General features: G+C 43.6%; 1 protein-coding gene across 4 annotated transcripts in view; it reads left to right on the forward strand.

Moving 5' to 3' along the window:
* The window catches only part of LOC101921879 (putative threonine dehydratase), a 52,037-nt gene that overhangs the window by 9,608 nt on the left and 24,206 nt on the right, over positions 1-18,223 (forward strand). The window contains exons 1-3 of one of the 4 annotated variants that reach the window (XM_013304116.3): positions 6,331-6,436; positions 7,977-8,226; positions 16,311-16,653. In XM_013304116.3, the coding sequence (XP_013159570.2) occupies positions 16,486-16,653 (168 nt within the window). In that variant the 5' untranslated portion in view covers positions 6,331-6,436; positions 7,977-8,226; positions 16,311-16,485. Of the gene's footprint in view, positions 1-6,330; positions 6,437-7,976; positions 8,227-8,359; positions 8,615-8,642; positions 8,809-16,310; positions 16,654-18,223 lie in introns of those variants that run through there. The other 3 variants (XM_027795548.2, XM_027795547.2, XM_055797797.1) reach the window with 3 other exon arrangements.

An 18,223-nucleotide genomic window follows, 5' to 3' on the forward strand; every position in this document is an offset into this window, starting at 1 on the left:
CCTGTCCTGAGAATTTTGGTGATCTTAGTTAATTACCTGAGATGACTTTTGTTATTTCTAAATACTCAGAATGAAGCTACAGATGAGGACACTTTAATTAGCAACACGAAGTACAAAAAGTCCAAGGTGTGTTGACAGAAATCATTAAATGGCAAAGTAGATTTTTCAGTGAAAGACAGAGGATTTGAGAGCAGCAGAAAGAGTGTGATACAAACCTATTTGTTTTCTCTGATGGTTTGATTACCATCAGAGAAAGCATTCTTCGGCACGTTTATCTTGGAAATGTCCATATATGAGAATATAATGAGATCATATGAATATAGGTTTGAACAAAACCCAGCTGTCGAGATGTTCCCAAGAAACCAGCAGCCAAAAAAAGCATACCAGTGAACAGGGATGTGAATTTTCGCCAGCCGGCAGTCTGGTGAAAGGGAGAGCAAACACAAGGATTAAGTCTATTTTGGGAGTAGGGTTTTTTTTTGTACAGGCTTTCTGTATCTCTTTCTTGGACTAGTCAAATGTTTGGCAAAAGCAATAAGTCCACAGTGATCCCACTGAGTGCGCAGGGAGAAGGAACAGAATAAACAAAGGCCATGTGTGCCAGCAGAGGACATATGTGCCATTTGAAGGAGATCATGTTGGTTTGGGGCATGGAATCCTGCAGCGCGGGCTGACAGAGGATATAGCTGAGCATACACTTGGCAAAATTTGTAGTGCGTGTACTGCAGTCCCTTGGGACTTCCAGTGAGACAGAGACAAAATTAAGTGGAGATTACTTCAGGGAACAAAAGTATGGCAGAACACCCACCCTTGTGGGGAGAGAAAAGCACCTTATACTGAAGAGGCGGAAATGCAAGAGAATGATCTCTCTCCTGGATTTAACGCTGGTGGATGATGAAATAAGTGCGGGGTTCGTGTGTCCTGCCTACCTGCCCCTGGGAGGAGATTTGTGTCTTTAGGGACTGTAGAAATTCCTCGGGTTCTTGTCACAAGCTTAGTATCTGCCAGCTGCTCATGACCAGAAGATCTTGCTACTTGGAGGCTGTGAACACTTTCTGGAAAACGAGGCTTGGTTCGTGATCTTTTTAGAAGAAGTCAATTATTTTCACTCTCTCAATTTAATCAGTTTCTGGCTGCTGGGTTGGAACAGTGGTTGGATGGATGCGGAATCAGAATTTTGTTACCTGGAGAGGTTGATTTCCACAGAGGAGGTATTCCACTTGTGGACTGCTTCTAGGGGAAGCAGAAGCTCGCTCTGCAACCAGTACATCTATCTGGTGAACAGATGAAAGGCCTCTTGCGGTGGTGGCTTCACCAGAATGAAGTAGACATTGCCATTCAAAGCTTTTGATAGTAGTGACTCTTGGCACCACGTCCACTGAGCTTCTGTGTGTCTGTTGTTCATGGGGCAGCCTCAGCTGGTGTTACAGGTCTTGTGGGCTGCGGCCTTCAATGTGTGAATACCTTCAGGTTCTGCGTCAGTGCGATCCCCTCTCCGGTCTGTTATATATTAACTTGTACTGGCGTTTGTTATCTTGATTTGCAAGTGACATCAAGAAGTGTGAAGTTCTGCTATTGTCATAAAGGCATAATCTTTGACACTGCTTAAAAAAAAAAATTAAAATCACATGGTTGATGGTATGAGGCACTGTCAAGATCAGCTCTGTCTCTAATTGTATCCTCCCTGGAGAAGTTAACAAACTTATGTGTCATGGATCCAGCCTTCTTCAAAACAATACGTTTTGTACTACGCCTAAAGGCAACAGTGAGTCAACTACAGGAATTTTCTCTCTTGTGTCATCTCGGTGCCAGCACACTAGGCTGGATTCTGTTTGCCAGCATTAGGTAAGCATCCGATGGCTTCAGGCTGTTTTGCATCTGTGGCTTCAGTTTCCTGAGCAGTCATCTGCGAGGAAACTGAATCAGAAAGCTGAAGGAAAAAGGTGGGTCACATGGAATATTAGTGAATGACGATGTTTGTTTTGTATTTTTAACCAGTTGTTAGTGCCTTTCATGCGACAGATTTTGTGCATTTTATGAAGCCTGACCATGCCTCAGAAACCCCTGTGAAATACGGTACATGGTGTGCCTGCCTGTTTTAGAGAAAGGAAAACTTTGTCCTAATGAAGCTGGATTAACTATATTCCCAGCTAAATTAGTAACTCGGGAATAGACTCCCCACTCCCAGTCTTATATTGCACACATGGTGATCTGATAATATGTGCTATATTTTTCTGTTACAGAAGGCAACATCCCTTTTCTATCGCAACTTTACATCCACCCATTTGCGTCACATAAAAACGTGAAATAGATCTGTGAGTCCGTGACAGATAATATTCTAGAAAATAATACTCACGGGGGAAGTACTTGATTATTCCCAAATTAGAATTACTCAGCTAGTGTCTTGAACATATTGCAAACCACACCAATTAAAGGAAATAATTACTTGAAATTGGACCAACGTTTTTCATTCTGTGAAGGAACAGCTAATATCTGAGAAGCTATTAATCTGTTGAATAGCACCTTGCTGAACACAAGTCATGACAAACAGCAGTAAAGCAGAGGTCTGCGTTACTTAACATCTGTGTATTTTTCTCTATCAAGCCATGTATCAGCCATGTATATGAAGCCTTTGAATACAAGCGATACATACCACATGAGGGACTTGTGAAGTGGAGATATCTAAAGAAACAGAGAAACAGCTGGAAATAAATCCCATTTTTGATTACTAGTCAGCTTGTTCTCCTCTTAAGTACCGCAAGGTCACAGACATACGCAAGGGAAAGAATGCCTTGCCAGAGAGGGAAGCCAAGCTAATCACTCCACTGCCATTCATCTGAATATTTACAGTACATGTATTATTTTACAGCCAAGGCAGTAAAAATCCCAGGTTAAGGGTCCTTTTAAAATACTTGTGTTGGGAGAAATCTAATACTGTAGCAGGATGGTAGTAGTTCCTTTGTTATTACAGGTCCTTAAACATCTTTAGCTGCAATTTTTCTTCAAGCGTGCTTCCGACCCATGCTGCTAGGCAGAAACCGAACAAGAATGTGTATGAACTTTTTCATCCTGCTGTCTGCGTGGTTAATCACGTGGTGGATCCTGTCCAACAAGATTCCCCAACAGACAGCTAGCTATTACTGTATGGTACTGGCTTCTCACCTTTTGAATTCCACCTACAAAACTGTGTTAAAAGACAACTTAAATACATCCCTAATGTTACTGTTTACTAGGAGAATTTGTGGTAGTTGCCATAGGGAAATTGTGTAATCATGAATGAGAAGTGCCCATGAAAAAATGTATATTAAAAGCTGATCTAAGGCATGAAACCCCTTGTGAGGGTATGAACAAATTAGTAGACTAACAAGATTAGCATGCACCACAAGCTCTGGAGGAAGGACATGAATTCAGATTGTTAGAAAACAGATGTGGCTTTTGGATTCTTGTCCTCCATCCCTGATTTTGAAATTTTTTTCTAATGAGATCCTTGAAGTGTGATCAGTTCCATATGTGTTTAAGGGGGAGGGTGATGGTGGTTACACCTGCTATTAGTTTGCTGCATCTGCATGGATATTCTAGTTAGTGTTAAGGATGAAACAAATAAGAGCAAGAATTATCACCTGAAACAAGGTAATTGCAGGAAATCAGGATAGCATGGAACCCATTTCCAATGCCAGGTTATAAGACACCCTACCTTGCTTCAAGAGACCAGTTGGCTCCAAATATGTTAAAATATCTGTTACAATACTCTGTCCAGATGTAGTAAAATGCTTTAAATTATCTGTCCCAACTGTTCTTTAATTCAGACCCACCACTGGAACTCATTGTAAGAATAACAGAAATACATATATATTTTAATTCAGATACCCATCTATGTAATTTTGTATTTTTATTTCTGTAAGTGCTTTCTGTTTTTTCCTTCTTGGATACTACTCTTTGCTATCTACACAATAATGATGGGTAATTTTCTGTTTCACAGTGGTGACTGCCGAAGGTTTCTTCTAATTAACATTGAAAAAAGAAGAAATAGAAGACTAGAGGATGACAAATGTGGAAGGGGAGCAGAGGGCTCATTGCGTGTGTTCAAGGAATAAGAAGCACCAGAAGTGAGGAGAGAGAAGTCATGTAAATCGTCAGGATGCTGTAAACAATTCCAAAGTAATCTCTTTTCTTTAAACTATTGTTCGGGAGGTGAATTAGGAGAAGCTGATAGAACAAGAGACTGTGGTTTGAATAGAGAAGAAATTGCACCAGTCCAGGGTGTAGAAAGGGTTCTGCTGGTGTTAGATACCAAGACTGGGAAACAACCACTGGGAGGGACTTGATCGCTCAGCCTTGATGGAGTCAGTGGAAAGAGAGGTGGGACCGGGCGGAGCGGAGGCGAGGTGGCCAGGGGTGGCCCGGCAGAAGGGCAGGGGAAGGAGCGCAGGGAGCAGGCTGGCTATCACGGGCCAGCGTCACCAGGCAGCCAGGGAACTGCCTCACCAGGTGATCTTTTCCCGGCTGCACGGCCACCAGGTTCCCCCAGGAGCTGCTCTGTCTCCCACCCACCCTGTCCTCGGCTCAGGTGGCTCCTTCGTTTTGCCCTGCTCGCAGTGGCACCTGCAAGAGTGGTGACCTCACCTCCAGCACGGTCGGAGCTGCCACCGGCAGTTCAGCGCTTTAAATAAGCGCAGCGGGAGTGGAGGGAAGAGGATTTAGATCGAGGGGAGTCTAGGTCAGAGTAACAGACACCAAACCGTTACGTACCTGACCTTGACTGTGCTTAGGCTGGCGGAGAAGCAGAGGAGTTCACGTAGGTGCCGGTGCCCAGAGGGGCTGGTGTATGGCACCCCAGCGAGGCGTTAGTGTTCGTTCAGAAATTGTCACCGGTTCATCACTGCTGTTGGATCTAAGCAGTGACATACAAACACTCCAAAGGTTTTTTAAGCCTCTGAAAGCATCACGTAGTAGTATCTACAGACTGCGGCAAATCAGAATTCCTTTGAGAGTAAGTCTGGGGGGGGGGGGGGGGGGGGGAAGTGCTAATTGTGTTTCAGCTCACATTCACTTACCATTTGAATGCTTGGTGAGCTTTGTTAGTGAAAATAAAGTTAATGATTATAGTAGTACTTTGAAATTATACGGTGCTGCTGTGATGTTCTAATGCCGTCTGAAATAGCAGAAGGTGATGCTGCCGATCACAGGTGCTGTGCTCTGCACAAATACGGATTTTCAGGGCTTCAGCTAGTGCGCTTTTCCTCTGATGTGAACATCACCGCGTGACCGGTGCTTTAGACCCAGAAGGACAAAAAGCCTGGAGTCAGTGATGACATAAGGTATCTCATGCTACCCAAAGATAACTAGATACAGTCTTTGCTAATTAGTATCATTTTGTGAGATGGATTCAAATAGATTATTGGATACTATCATGCATCTGCAATGCTAATTTACTGCCTCTGCATGAAAAATGTTATCCTACAAGTTGAAATTGAGTTAAGTGGGATATCAGAGAGCTAAATAACTCAAATTGTTATGCTGGTTCTAATCAGTTATTTAGTCGCAGTAGTAGAGAGTGTGCATTTTTTTTGTAACAGCAAAGCACAAACTTTATGCTGGAGTTCCCTATTTTCGCTCAGCTGTTGAAAGGTACTGGTTTGGCATCTTAGAATTCGAGCTTTTATGGATATAAATACTCTTTTGGGGAAATAATTTTTGGACCTCCAATGTAATGTTTTTGCTCTTTGTCTTGAGAAATAGTTCATCCTTTCTGCAAAATGCTTACCTGATAAGCAGATGCTGTCCCACATAGTAACTTTACACAAAGCATACCCAGACTTCCCTCTAGCCTTTTGCACCAGCAAATACATTCTTTGAATTGATGCTGTCCTTTCTCTCAGCCACTATAAAATACAGCTTGAGGAAGCTAGATCTGTTACCACCGATCTCAATCTACCTTACCAGTCTTTTCTCAGCTCCCTAAAGATAACGAATGGGAACGTGATGTTGCACTACCATGGGTCAGCTTCTATCTGACAAATAGAAACACTGGGGAACTCTGGTCTGCTCTGTAAGTATTGGTTTATACAGAAACTGAAATGTCAGTTAAATTAGTATGTTAAACTAGAAGGAAATGTGAAGCTTTTTGGTGTCTATTCCTTTTTCTTTTTCTTTTTTCTTTTTTTTTCAAGTTGGTAATTCTTTTTGAATTGTCTAGATTTATTTATCCATCTGATTATTACAGTGGTTTACCACCACATTTGCATCGATACATTGCGTAATCCTAAATTATCATTTTGGTTTTCTGTGTTGCTACTCTCTGAACAACTTCTGTTGTTTTTCTTGGCCTAGCTGCAGACTGTCCCCACCCTCTTCCCTTCTGCGACTGATCAAATTCTGCAAAGAATTCTCCGCTTTGGATAGACTGTCGCTTCCCACCCATGCTGTTCTCACTGAGGTTGGAAATGTTACTAGTTTTATTTAGTGTGGGGAAAAACTTGGCTAACCCTTCAGAACCATCTTTCAAGTCCTGTAATTCAATGAAGTCTTTATTTACAATGGTAATAGCTATTTTTCCCTGTGCTGTCCAAACTGAACTCTCTCTGGTTACAAGAGAATGAAGCACTGTTTTTCCATTTTCATGGCAAAATGGTCCTATTTTATTTTTCAGTTTGGGCAAAAAGCAGCATAACCTTGTTTAGAAGGTTTACTAGAAAAAGAAGCAGCTGTTACTTTCCACATTATGCTATCTTTTAATAGCTTTTTTGCCAGGGACTGAGGGAGGAAGGCAGGCAGTCATATACAACCTGATGAGTGTGAAACTGTTATTCTGAGACTTGGATATTCCACTTCTTTCCAGTCCTAATCATTGATTTTACACACTAAAACATGAGCGCTGGATTCAGTCCCATCCCTTTTTCCCTATGTGCTCTTTGTCTGGGAGTGTTTTAGAAGGACAGCAATTCAACACTTCGCGTACCTCTGTCCTGAAACAGCTTGGTGAGTTTGTTTCCAGCTACTTGGCTGAATGGTCCCAAAAATCCTTCTACTGCTTTTGCGTGGTCTGCAAGTGCGGATTACAGATCGGGGGCCTCATTTTGTGAGGAGCTGAATTCACATCAAGACTTCAGTGCATCAGTCTGGATTCCCAGACACCCCAAAAACTAGGCACTGTGATTTTCACTACTTTTTAGTTCCCTTTGCTGCCCACCATTGCACTTCAGATGCGTTACGAGCCAAGTGGTAACTGCACCCACCTTCTCTCTGTGCTTCCAGGCACTGGTGGAGTTGGCCTGAACCTCACTCTGCAAATGCTGGCAGCAGCTGGCTGTTTTTTTGTCTCTTTGCTTCTGGCAGCAGTGTGCTGCCAGGTTGTGGCCACGTGTAGCATGTGCCACCTCCACACATCCATCACCTGGAAGGGCAGGAGAAAGGGCTTTTGGGTGGGAGAGATGGGAAAAAACGGTGAAACTGGAGCTTCATCTGTACTGATGAAGTAGGGGAGCATGGACCCCTCTGCCACACCAGGGTAGGGGAGGCTCCACCAGCACAGCTCAGTGTCCTAGAGATCCCAGACGAGTATTTGAGCATTTATTCTGACTTTCCCATATAAAGCAGATGGTAATATTTCTCATGGTACTCTGTGAGGAGGGTTAGGTCACAGCTTGGGTTAGATTTTATGATGCATCTGTTCTCTGTCTTGGATGTTAAGACTTTGTATGCTGTCAGCAGAAAGCAGAGGGCACTGAGGGTCCGCTGACACCTCAAAGGCACACTGGGGCAGTCCCCAAGCACTCCATCAGGGCTGTGTTCCAGAGGAGAGGAACCACAGAAGGACCCCCTGCTCCCATCCCCACTGCACAGCCATTCTGCACCTGGAAACGTGGCCCTGCCTTTGCTAGCGCTCTCAGGGCAATACAGAACAGATTCGGGTCGCTGTTTGGGTTTTTTATATCTGTTGCCACAGTCTTTTCCCTAGATGATCTCTTCTTTCCTAGCTGTACGATCTGGATATCTCTGCTTTTCTGCTGCAAGGACGTATGCCAAGAGAAGACCTGAGCGAAGTAATCGGTCTCCTCTGTGCTTTAGTCACAAAGACCGGTGTCCCTTGGTGCTGCCTTAGAGGATCCCTGTGGGTGACCACCACCACAAAGCCAGCATCCCTTTCCTGCTGCCTCTGCCTCCCGAGTGCACGCGGTGAAACCGCGGGCCCTCCAGCGTGTCTGGATCATGCCCCACAGCTAAGCGGTAAGTAACGAACTAAAGCTTCGAGTGTCCTGCTAACAGAGCGTCACCTAAGCATAATCCAGGCCCTGACTCAAATTGACAAGGACAGGTTGGCCTCTGAAATAATCTCTTTAAATAGCAGCAGCCGTCTCTCTCGGAGGCACTGCCCTCCCCCAGCAGCGCTGGAGAGCCGCTTACGGCACGCCGCCCACTGTTTCCCACCCAGGCACTGCAGGGCTGGCACTTCTCACAGGCAAGTGTGTCCCCTGCCCGCAGGCTCCCAGCTTTGCTTTGCACCCGGAATTACAATGAACTTTGCAGCGCAGTTTCTCTACTCCAGGGTGTTAAAAAACAGAACTCCCAGGGACTACTCCAGGGAAGATGAAGACTACGATCCTTTCTGGCAAAGGTTGGAGAATATTGCTGTCTGACTTAGAGCTAGAGTGCCTCTTTCTCCCCCTCAGGGGTCATGGTCAGCCCTCGGGGTCTACCCAGGGCCAGGCCCACGGACATGACAACCCCTGGACCCCTCCTGCCTCCTTACGGTGTCGTAGTTGGAGTTTTGCTTCACCTCGTTGTTTATTTAGTGGCTGTGCTATATAGGTAATGCTTTCTTTTTCCTTTCCTTACTTTCTGAAAAAAAAAAAATAAATTGTTTGTAATGTTCCAGTATCTCCCAGATCTCCCAGGGCTCTGTGAGTGTGAGCTGTTCTTGGAGTCATCCACTAGCAGCAGTGGAGAACTGAATACTTCAAGCCTGCGGAGTTCAGCTTTCTTATTTCTTCATGAGTATGGCATTAGAAATAACCTTAGGCAGGCCGGTGGACTGCTGAAAATTTATGGTGGGATAGCCTGTATCAGATCCTGTAATTACAGGTATTCCACGGTTGTCTTTGTTATGGTGTTTATGGTCTTCTTGAATTCCTGTTTTCAGGCTTGGATGGTGCAGATGGAATTTGGGAGATGTCTAGTGCCCTTGCACAGCACAGGCTGGGGTGTGTGCACCCGCGTGGCATGGTTATGTTTGCATAACTTCACTCTTAACCTTTTCCATAGTGTTTTCTCCCCGAATTTTATTATCTGGATAAAGCTAGCAAGATCACAACCTGGTGTTCCCAGATGTGATATAAAGAAGGGGCCATTCTCGTTTCCTGCATCCTGCCAATAGTCACAGATGTTGGTAATATTTAAAACATAAATTGTTTCAGTGGGCTTAATGCTGTTAATAAACCCTTATGAAACACCAAAGGGGAAGACAAGATTCCAGTTCTACACTGAAAAAATGGGTTGCCCAAAGTCACGCGCGATGTGATGTGTTCTGCAGCGAACTGAGAATCTTAAAGCAGTCCTCTCGTTACAGGAGCACTCTTCCCTCTAGTTCGGGTTATGCTGTTTGTTCTTTGTTACAAGTGAATTATGGAGATGTGTAATCACCAGAGAACCTCTAAACTCAGAATACATTTAACTTAAAGAGGAAAAAAGTTTAATTATGTGAAGAGTTTTAACTGTCAAACTGTGTGCGGTGTTTGGCAGTGGTCATTTGACGTGCACAGCTGTGAACATCCTATAAGCACTGCTTAGAGGGATGGGTCTGAAGGGCACTTGGAAGGTGTTGAAGCAGAGGTACCCAAGAGGGCTGCCATTCCGAGTTCTGGCTTCCAGGTTACTTTTTCTCATGTTATCTGCTTGGCAGCTGGCACCCAGTTGCCATTGCCAGCAGTAAGCAATGACACCTCCATAGTGTGTGTGGAAGCCTGGCAATGGATTATTGACCACAGATGAAGGGAGATATAGTACTAGGCTCGGGCTCTGGCAAATCTGACTTACAGACAGTAAGGGGATACTTTATCAGAAGTGATGAGGCAGCTTGATTGTTCCCTGCGTGAGCCTGAGCTTTCTTTGCCTTTGTTGCTGCTGTAACACCACCTGGTTTTGTCAGACCTGTGACATGATGTGGTAGGGTTACGAATGCCTGCTCAGCCTCAAGGCTTGTTTATTCTGTACCTGTCTATGTTGGATGGTCGCAGTGCATACATCCCCTAACATTTGTGTCGTGCGGGCTGGTAACTAAGCCCTGATCTCTTTGTCTTTAAGACACTCTGCTAAGTAGCCCTGCTATGAACTTCCTGCTGGAGTCTTAGGCAAGTCACTCGATCTGTCTGTGCCCCAGTTTCTATCAGTGAAGTTGAGCTAATGATTACTGAATATATATTTCTGCTTAGGGCAAGGTGTTGGTGATTCCTATGTGACTTAGGAACAATCACTTTGCCGAGGGTTTGTGTATCTGAATGTCAGAGATACATTTTAAATTTCCATCCCCTAATTGCCGCTAGTTGGAGTGATACAGTTTCAAACAGATGTCTCTAAGTACTAGTACAAAATAATGGTGATTCAAGAAAGTAATATTTGAGTGCAGTATTGTCTTTGATCTTTTTTAACTGTATTGTCAAAGAGAGATCTAGCGTGTTCCTTCCCCATGCCTGGAGCAGTTTACTTGCAAGACCCTGTGGTGCTGTGGAGGATGCTCAGACACTATACAGGGCAGTAACCTAGAAATACTAGCAGTGAAGATAACATCTGTTAATGATGTTTCTTGCTATTTGTATCTCATCGAGCTTCAATTTTTCTATCATTTCTCTTTCATAAAGGCCCACTTAAACAAGCTGCTGGGATGCTTTTAAAAATTGCCACTATTGAAGCATTTGGATGTCATTGGGGACCGGGGATAAAAACACAGAAGAGGAATTGGGATGGAACAGGAATGTTTAGGAGCTATTGGGAAGGGGTATTGCAACGAACAGGGGCAGTGTCAGCAGCGTGGGAAGGCTCGGTCATCCTGAAGGGTCAGAGGAGATGGGGCTGGGGATGTGGAATAAGAAGGATTAATGGAGCTGGGGAGGTTCTGGGTAAAAGAGGGATTTGGATGAGGGAAAGGGCCCTCTCTGTCATACCCTGGGATTACCTCTTTCTCACTCCTTTGAGAGGAGATCCCAGCCCTAGTGAAATCTCAGTCATAAGCCAAGCAAACTGCTACCTGCAGCAGGCTGCTTCCCTTGTCGCACAGACACTCCCCCACCGGTATGTGACTCATCTCTGCTCAACACTGAGGAATGAGGCAGAAGTGCCTTTAAAGGGGTTACTTTCTGCTGTAATAAGTATTCTGAACTTGCAGGCATGAGATCTGAGCCCATTTATCCAGAAGGCAGATGACAAGTACGTCTAAAACTGTATCTTACCAATGTCTGTTGCTTGGTGTGCTCCAGGAAGGTCTTCAGGGAGCCTGAAGATGATGACAGCACATAAATAGGAGCTTATGAAACCTCCAGCCTCAAAACGTCATTTTTTTAAAAAAATCCACATACAGAGAAAATATGTCAAAATGCCGATGCGTTAATTACAGGCTAGCTCCAGTTCACTGGGATGGTTTGAAGTGTATTCAAGCTTAACGCTTTGCCAGTTTGCACTGTGCCAGTGATCAGCCCAAGTCTGGCACTGGAGTTTGAAGCCCCTGTCATGGCGTAGACCTGTATGGATGCTAAAATATTCTATGGAACTTGTACCATGCTGTCAGTCCCTCTTCATGATGAGTGCCTATCGTGGGGAATGCAGACGATAAAAGCTGCTGCAGAAATGACAAAGAAATTCTGAAGTTTGAGTCTTAGGCTAAAATGCCTTTGTTTCCTTTGTGACACTTGAATTTCTGTCTGTGAAGCAGCACAGTAACATGGGAGCGTGTGCCCATAATTCCAGCTTCATTTCTGCCTCAAAACATGTTGTTGTGACTCATACTGTAAGAGGTGTAAAAGCTGCCAAATGGGCCAAATGCTGACATCGGGTATGTCTGCCAATCAAAATGCCAACACTGGGTCAGACCAAAGAGCAGTCGACCTTTGTGCCTTCTCTATAGTGGTGGCCAGTAACAGGAGCTTGGAGAAAAATAAAAGCCACCTAAGATGCTTCCTCTTGTACGCTTTCATGTCTGCCAAGTGCGTGCTTAGGGGCTGCCTGAATCAGCGATTCCTTCTTGACCGATGTGTTTATTGGTCACTATTAGACCTACTTCCGTACAGTTGCACAATTTTATCCTTCACAGCGTCCTGTGGCAATGAGTTCTGCAAGCTAATTATTTTCTGTAAGAAGGGAACTTCTAAATTTTCTCTGGTATTTTCACATGATCTCCCCCTAACACTTATATTGGGAGAAACAGTGACTAATCCTTCCCAGTTTGTTACTCCCTGGACATCTGTGACTGCAGAATTTTTGCTCCTTCAGTTTTAGAAGCTGAAGAGATTCAGTATATCAGTTTAATCTGGTTAGTCTGTTTCATGGATCCTGAGGAAGGCAATCTGCCTGTGCGTCATCTGATGGGCGCATGTCAGTGTCCCATCACTGCAGGGTAACTGTGTGGGCATCTCTTTCTCCCTGTAAAGAAGGCAGCAGTTTGTGGTCTTTAGGTATAGCATGTACTGCAACTGGGGTTTATCCTCCCAAAATCTTATTTGTTGTTTTTCTTAATTTCTTAGTTTATTACTGTTTTTCCAAACTTGTTTTCCCCGGTGCTATTTAGCTCGACGAAAATTATCAGTATATTCAAAAAAACAGAAACAGAAAAATTATTCATTCCGAGTTGTTGCTTTTTATCATTCTGCAAGTACATTTTGACACACGCTGTCTTTGCATTGGCTTTGAGACTTTAAACTATGTAAAGCTATCTGCTTAAACAAATAATAGTATTTCCAGTTCCTTAATTATCTATGGAATGTCTGCATTTGGATCTTCTCTTATTTTTTACAGTTATGCTGAGCAGCTGTTCTCGAAAAAGTAGGTTTATAAACAGTATTTTCATGTTTGCTTTTACTAATCATTTTAAGGGTAAAATGTTGCAATTTATAACCACCTAACAAAGCTTGCCAGCTGCATGTTTGTTTTAAGGCTGGAAATAGACAGACTTTTTTATGAAAACTTTCCTAGACAAACTCCAAAAAAGACAAAGTGATCCATTTGAAAGAAGCAAAGTTTTGTAATGCCAGGGTTTGTATTTATATTGGCTCAGATTTTCATCTGGTGGGCATGGTCACTGGAATAGGAGTTGTATTTTGTTACTGTGCACGAGCAGTAGCATGCTGTCTTTTTTGTGAGCCCTTGCATGCTTTCCTGCCTGCTTGGACTGTTCCTGCAAAAGCGATGCATGCTGAGCTGATCTCTGCCAGGCACGTCAGCCGTGTGTGAGGAGAGAAATGCGTCTGACCCGACGAGGTTACTAGTTGCCTGTTTGCGACGGGTTATCAAACCCCAATCCGCTGTCTACCTTGGGAGCTGGGGAGCTCTCAGTGGGTCTGTGGCACACCCAGGCAGATTCAATAGGGAAAAAATGTCATCCACTAATGTAAATGAAAAATACGTACATAGAAGGAGAATAAAAAGTCATCTGAAATAAATACAATACATACGTATACAATAGAATGTTGATATTCCTTTTGTAATGAGGCTGCTGACCTCTCAGAGGCAAATGGATGATAGTTTCCATATTAAACGTTGCGATGGTAATGTTTCAAATGTTCTCTAAACATATCTCAAGCTTGAAGAGCCTATATGTATTTTACAGCTGTTAGACTTCTGTTCTTTTTTTTTCCAATGGTCATAAGGTGTTGTCTCCATCAGGGTCCTGAGCAGCTGTTCACTGTTCATGAAAGCAATGCTGCAGATCAAAGACTGAGAATCTGATTTACTTACCTCCTTTGTAGGGCCAAAGAAAAGGAAATCCGAGACTAGGGCCAAAAATCAATATCTCGTTATGGCCTTTCTATTTGCAGGTAAAAATATTTCATGGCGCTAGTGTGGTGAGGCAGTACACTGGAATTTGTACTTACTAGCAGAACCCTGGTTCATCAATGGACTTTTTGGGGGTCATCTTTGGCTGTTTTCTTTTTTTATGGACTTTCTGTAGTTGATTGCAACAGATGGAAGGAAAAAGCGTGACTTTATTTCCTATTTCATATGCCAGTCAGTAAAAAAATTTTTTACATAGAAAAATTGCAAATTTTTGATCTGCCTGTATATTTTACCCTACACATACCCTTTTAACCCACTGCCAGAAATATCATTTATTGCTAATGCTTGCTGAACATTTTAGATAATATGCCCAGGGATCATGTGCATATGGTTTTCTATTTTGGAGTGGTTATGGTCTACTGTGGTACGGAAAGTGTTTTTTTGGGGGGAGGTAGGATACAAACGCCTAACAGCGATGTGGCCTCTTAGGTGCTGATAGCTGTTGCTTGTGCCAGGGGCTGTGCTGTAACAAGTTCACCGGGACACAATTGGATCTGATTCTCATCTTTGCATTAAGCTAACTGATATGCATGAGAACTAACACTGGAAACTTCACATCTTGATAAAGTGTTCCAACTCTCTAACCACAAAGGAACAGAAATGCAGAAAAGCATGGAATATTGCTACTTGATAAGGTATTTAATTTGAAGGCAGAATGCCTGCTCTTTGGGTGTATCAGCTTTAAGGTACAGTATTGGGAAAATATTTTAAATCACAAGTTTCAATATAAACATGTGTAAATACTTTATTTATTTATCTTAGAAAATTATTGTGGTTCTCATTAATTTTGGAGAGTGAAGACCTTACAGCAAAATTTGTCTTTTTTGTGTCCTGCGAGGATACACAGAATTATTGATGCTACTGGTATGTTATTTGATTCAAATAACAAAACCTTTTATGTTGCCCATATTGTTATATGAAGCCCTCAGTGAAACAATTGGAAGTGTAACAGGAAGCAGAGCTACTGGCACAGATTATTTGGATCACAAAGAAAACGGATGGCTCTGCCACAAGTGGGGCAGCTGCTCAAAGAAGCAGCTGTTTCTAAATATTTTAAAATTCTTTTTGGAAATTATTACAATGCATATTACACTGCTGATTGCTGCTGTAAAACTAGGGCAACGTTTGCTTTAGCTATCCCTGCTGATGAATAATTGTATAACTTAAACCCAAATTATTTTGTGAAAATGGTAAGTATTTTTTGTTGGAGATGATGCTAAAAACTCAGACATAATTTAACATGCATATTTTTTAGAAAACCCTTTCTTCCAAATAAAATAATAAATAAAACTGAGCTGGTTGTGTAGAGAGGCTTATACCATCTGTGTAATCATAACCACACAGCAGGGGTGGTAATCAGCTCTTCTCCAAATCACTGGTCTTCTGCTTAATGCTCCTTTTCCCCCACATTACTTTCCAAATTCCAAGAATTCCTAGAAGGTTGGCATTTATTTGTTAGTAGGGCTGCAAGATCCTACACTGCAGTATGTTATCCCCTGTGAACTCCTGAATGCTGTGGGACATAGAGTAAGGCAGCTGAAGGTAGGAAAACTGGCAAATTTTTGTAGCAGCGTTGTCTCTCCAAAGTTCCTTGGGCAATGAGGTTTGTGTGGCATCATGATGTCATCTTATCTGCGGGTGTTCTTATTTATGAAGTGTTATCTTGCAGATCAGGAGACCTAGTTCTTTGCCTCTGTAGTAGGATATAATTGTTCTCCCTTATCAAAGTAATTTCCTTCCTGTCAGGAGGCAGTCGATGGCTGTCAGGAGAATGCTCCACAAGTACGCAGGAGCAGAGAAGCAGACCTCTTGTGTGCCACGTAATGACATTTGATGCTGCTATTAATAGTATAAGGGAATGCTCCGCAGCAGCTATTTGCCTTTTTTGAAAAACACAGAGTTGCGTACAGCAAATACAATTCCATTTATTCCAAAATTTCTGGAAATGCTGAACTGGGATCATTGATGATTGAGTACTGACTACTGAGGAAGATCTGGGCTGCCCAGACAGCATGGATTATAGCTTTCTTGGTCTCTTGGGTATGACGGTTTCCCAGTTTGTCCGCATGCCAGGTTACCTGTGGCTTTTCTAAAAGCTGGCTGGTTACAGTAGCTGTCAATGCACCTGCGAGAGAGGTAATAAGACAGGAATAATGCAGTCTGCCTATTTGAGACTGGCAAAGGAGAACTGAGATGTGCATCCTTCATAAATGCTAAATGTCAAGTCTTTCATCATCCAAGCTTTCCTAACAAGTTTCTTTTATTTTTTTTAGGGATGACAATAAAATAAAGAAACAAGATGCCCCAGCACTTTGTGATCTTCACTGTTGTAAAGATGGGAAGATAAGAAATGGCCTTATTGGGCAGAAGCCAACCTCTATCAACCCTGAGAGACTCAAAGATTTTGTTGAGGAGGATTACCTGAACGGGGACGTGAAGACCTGGGAAATGAAGATAGTGAGCCGTAATGAGGAGTTACTTAGGGATGCCCTTTCCCGCATCCCTCAGTCAAGCAGTAGGAGCAGCCTGTCAAGCTGTAACAAGCTGATTCGATTTGAAGATATTAGTGCAGCAGCTTTCAAAATCCAGTGCGGTGTTCAGAAAACCCCTTGCATGGTAGGGAGACTTTATGGCTTTGCATTCTCTCAATGTTTCTTTTCTTTATAAAAGTTGATCAGAAATGAAGGCAGAGTATGTGTGAGCTGCAGGGTATAGATCTGTGTAAGATGACTCGTGTTCATATTAGTTGCTGTTAACTGTCAATAATAATCCTCTTCTTACCTGTTTACACTAACCTAAATCCTCAAAGATGCAATGACAGAGGGTAAACCACATTAGACGTAAACTTAACGTAGTGTGGTGTTATGCTCCTGGTGAAAAACTCTTGTGACAAGGAACGTGAGTTGGAGGCGGCGGACTGTCAGTGTTTGAGTAAGCAGGTTTGTGGGAGGGTCTGGTTTGGAACTAGCCCTCATATTTGAAGAGTTTGAAGGTACAGGTTTTCCCTCCTAGCCTGGTCAACCTGGCAAGGCTGTATACGTTCTGTAACCGGGTGGTTCTGCCACATGCATCCTCAACAAAACGAGGACATTAAAATATAAACGCACAAACATACGCACCTATCAATCAGTGTAGGTATGAAAATGACTGAGACGCTCCCATAAATGCAAATCACGCTCTTGATGAATCCCTCCCTGTTGCTGACCAAGGCACCCCGCCAGCCTCACTGGCCGTGGGCTGATTTCTGACCTGCACAGGGAAGGGACCCTGGTGTCTGAGCCACTGCTTGGGTTAACAGTCCCTGGAGTGCAGCGGGTGGCTCTGTAAGGCAGTTTTCCTGGTTCCCAGATGGTGCCCGCTGATCCAGAGACATCATAATTACTTTTGATGATGTTTTTTTTTTTTTAGTTTAGACCTCCCAAAATAAGGATAGCTGTGGGTTCTGTTGCGTACTACTGAAGAAGTGCGTCTTGTGACAAGGGACATGATACAAGACCGTTTGGGGCTGCACTGTGGCACAAGAACCTTGCAGGGCAGTGTTGGCCAGGGTGTGGGGAGAGAAGCTGGATGTGTTTTGCGTTCATGCACTTCCCATTCAGAGTAACTCGGGAGCAAACCATCCTGGCAGCTGTACCTGGGGTTTCCTTCGGAGTGGACAAGTCTGCTTGGAGCCTTGCTTGGGAAAGCCGGGGCAGGGGGAGTGGGCAAACACGTGTACAGCATGGGTGGTCAGGGGCCAGGGCTTGGGTGAACAGAGGCAGCGTACCACACTCTGCACATTGCATCGTTTGCCACCAAACCTCTGAGAGTGTTGTGCCTGAGCACAGACAGTGCTCTGGGTGAAGGTGTCAATATTCTGCTGTTGTGGAGAGACTGTCGTAGGAAGAGAAGATTTGCATTTGTGTTGCAGGTAATGAGCACTGCACTTCTCTGTGTTTGACAGCTCTGGTCATGTTAGATGGGTTAAATCTTGCTGTACAAAAGCAGGTCTATGGGCAGGGAGAGCGAGTGTGTCACGGCTTAATTTGGAAAGCAGAGCTAGCTGGCTCCGTACCCTTTGGTGGCCTGGATCATCCCTTCCCTGCAGCTCATGGCATTGTGCATTTCTGCCAGACAGTTACAGGATACTGCCTCTGCACATCTGTCAGTGTGAGGCTCGGGGACCCTTGGCCATGTGGGTCCTGGA

Source organism: Falco peregrinus, chromosome 1 (assembly GCF_023634155.1).
Source record: "Falco peregrinus isolate bFalPer1 chromosome 1, bFalPer1.pri, whole genome shotgun sequence".
In the NCBI taxonomy this organism is placed as follows: Eukaryota; Metazoa; Chordata; class Aves; order Falconiformes; family Falconidae; genus Falco; species Falco peregrinus.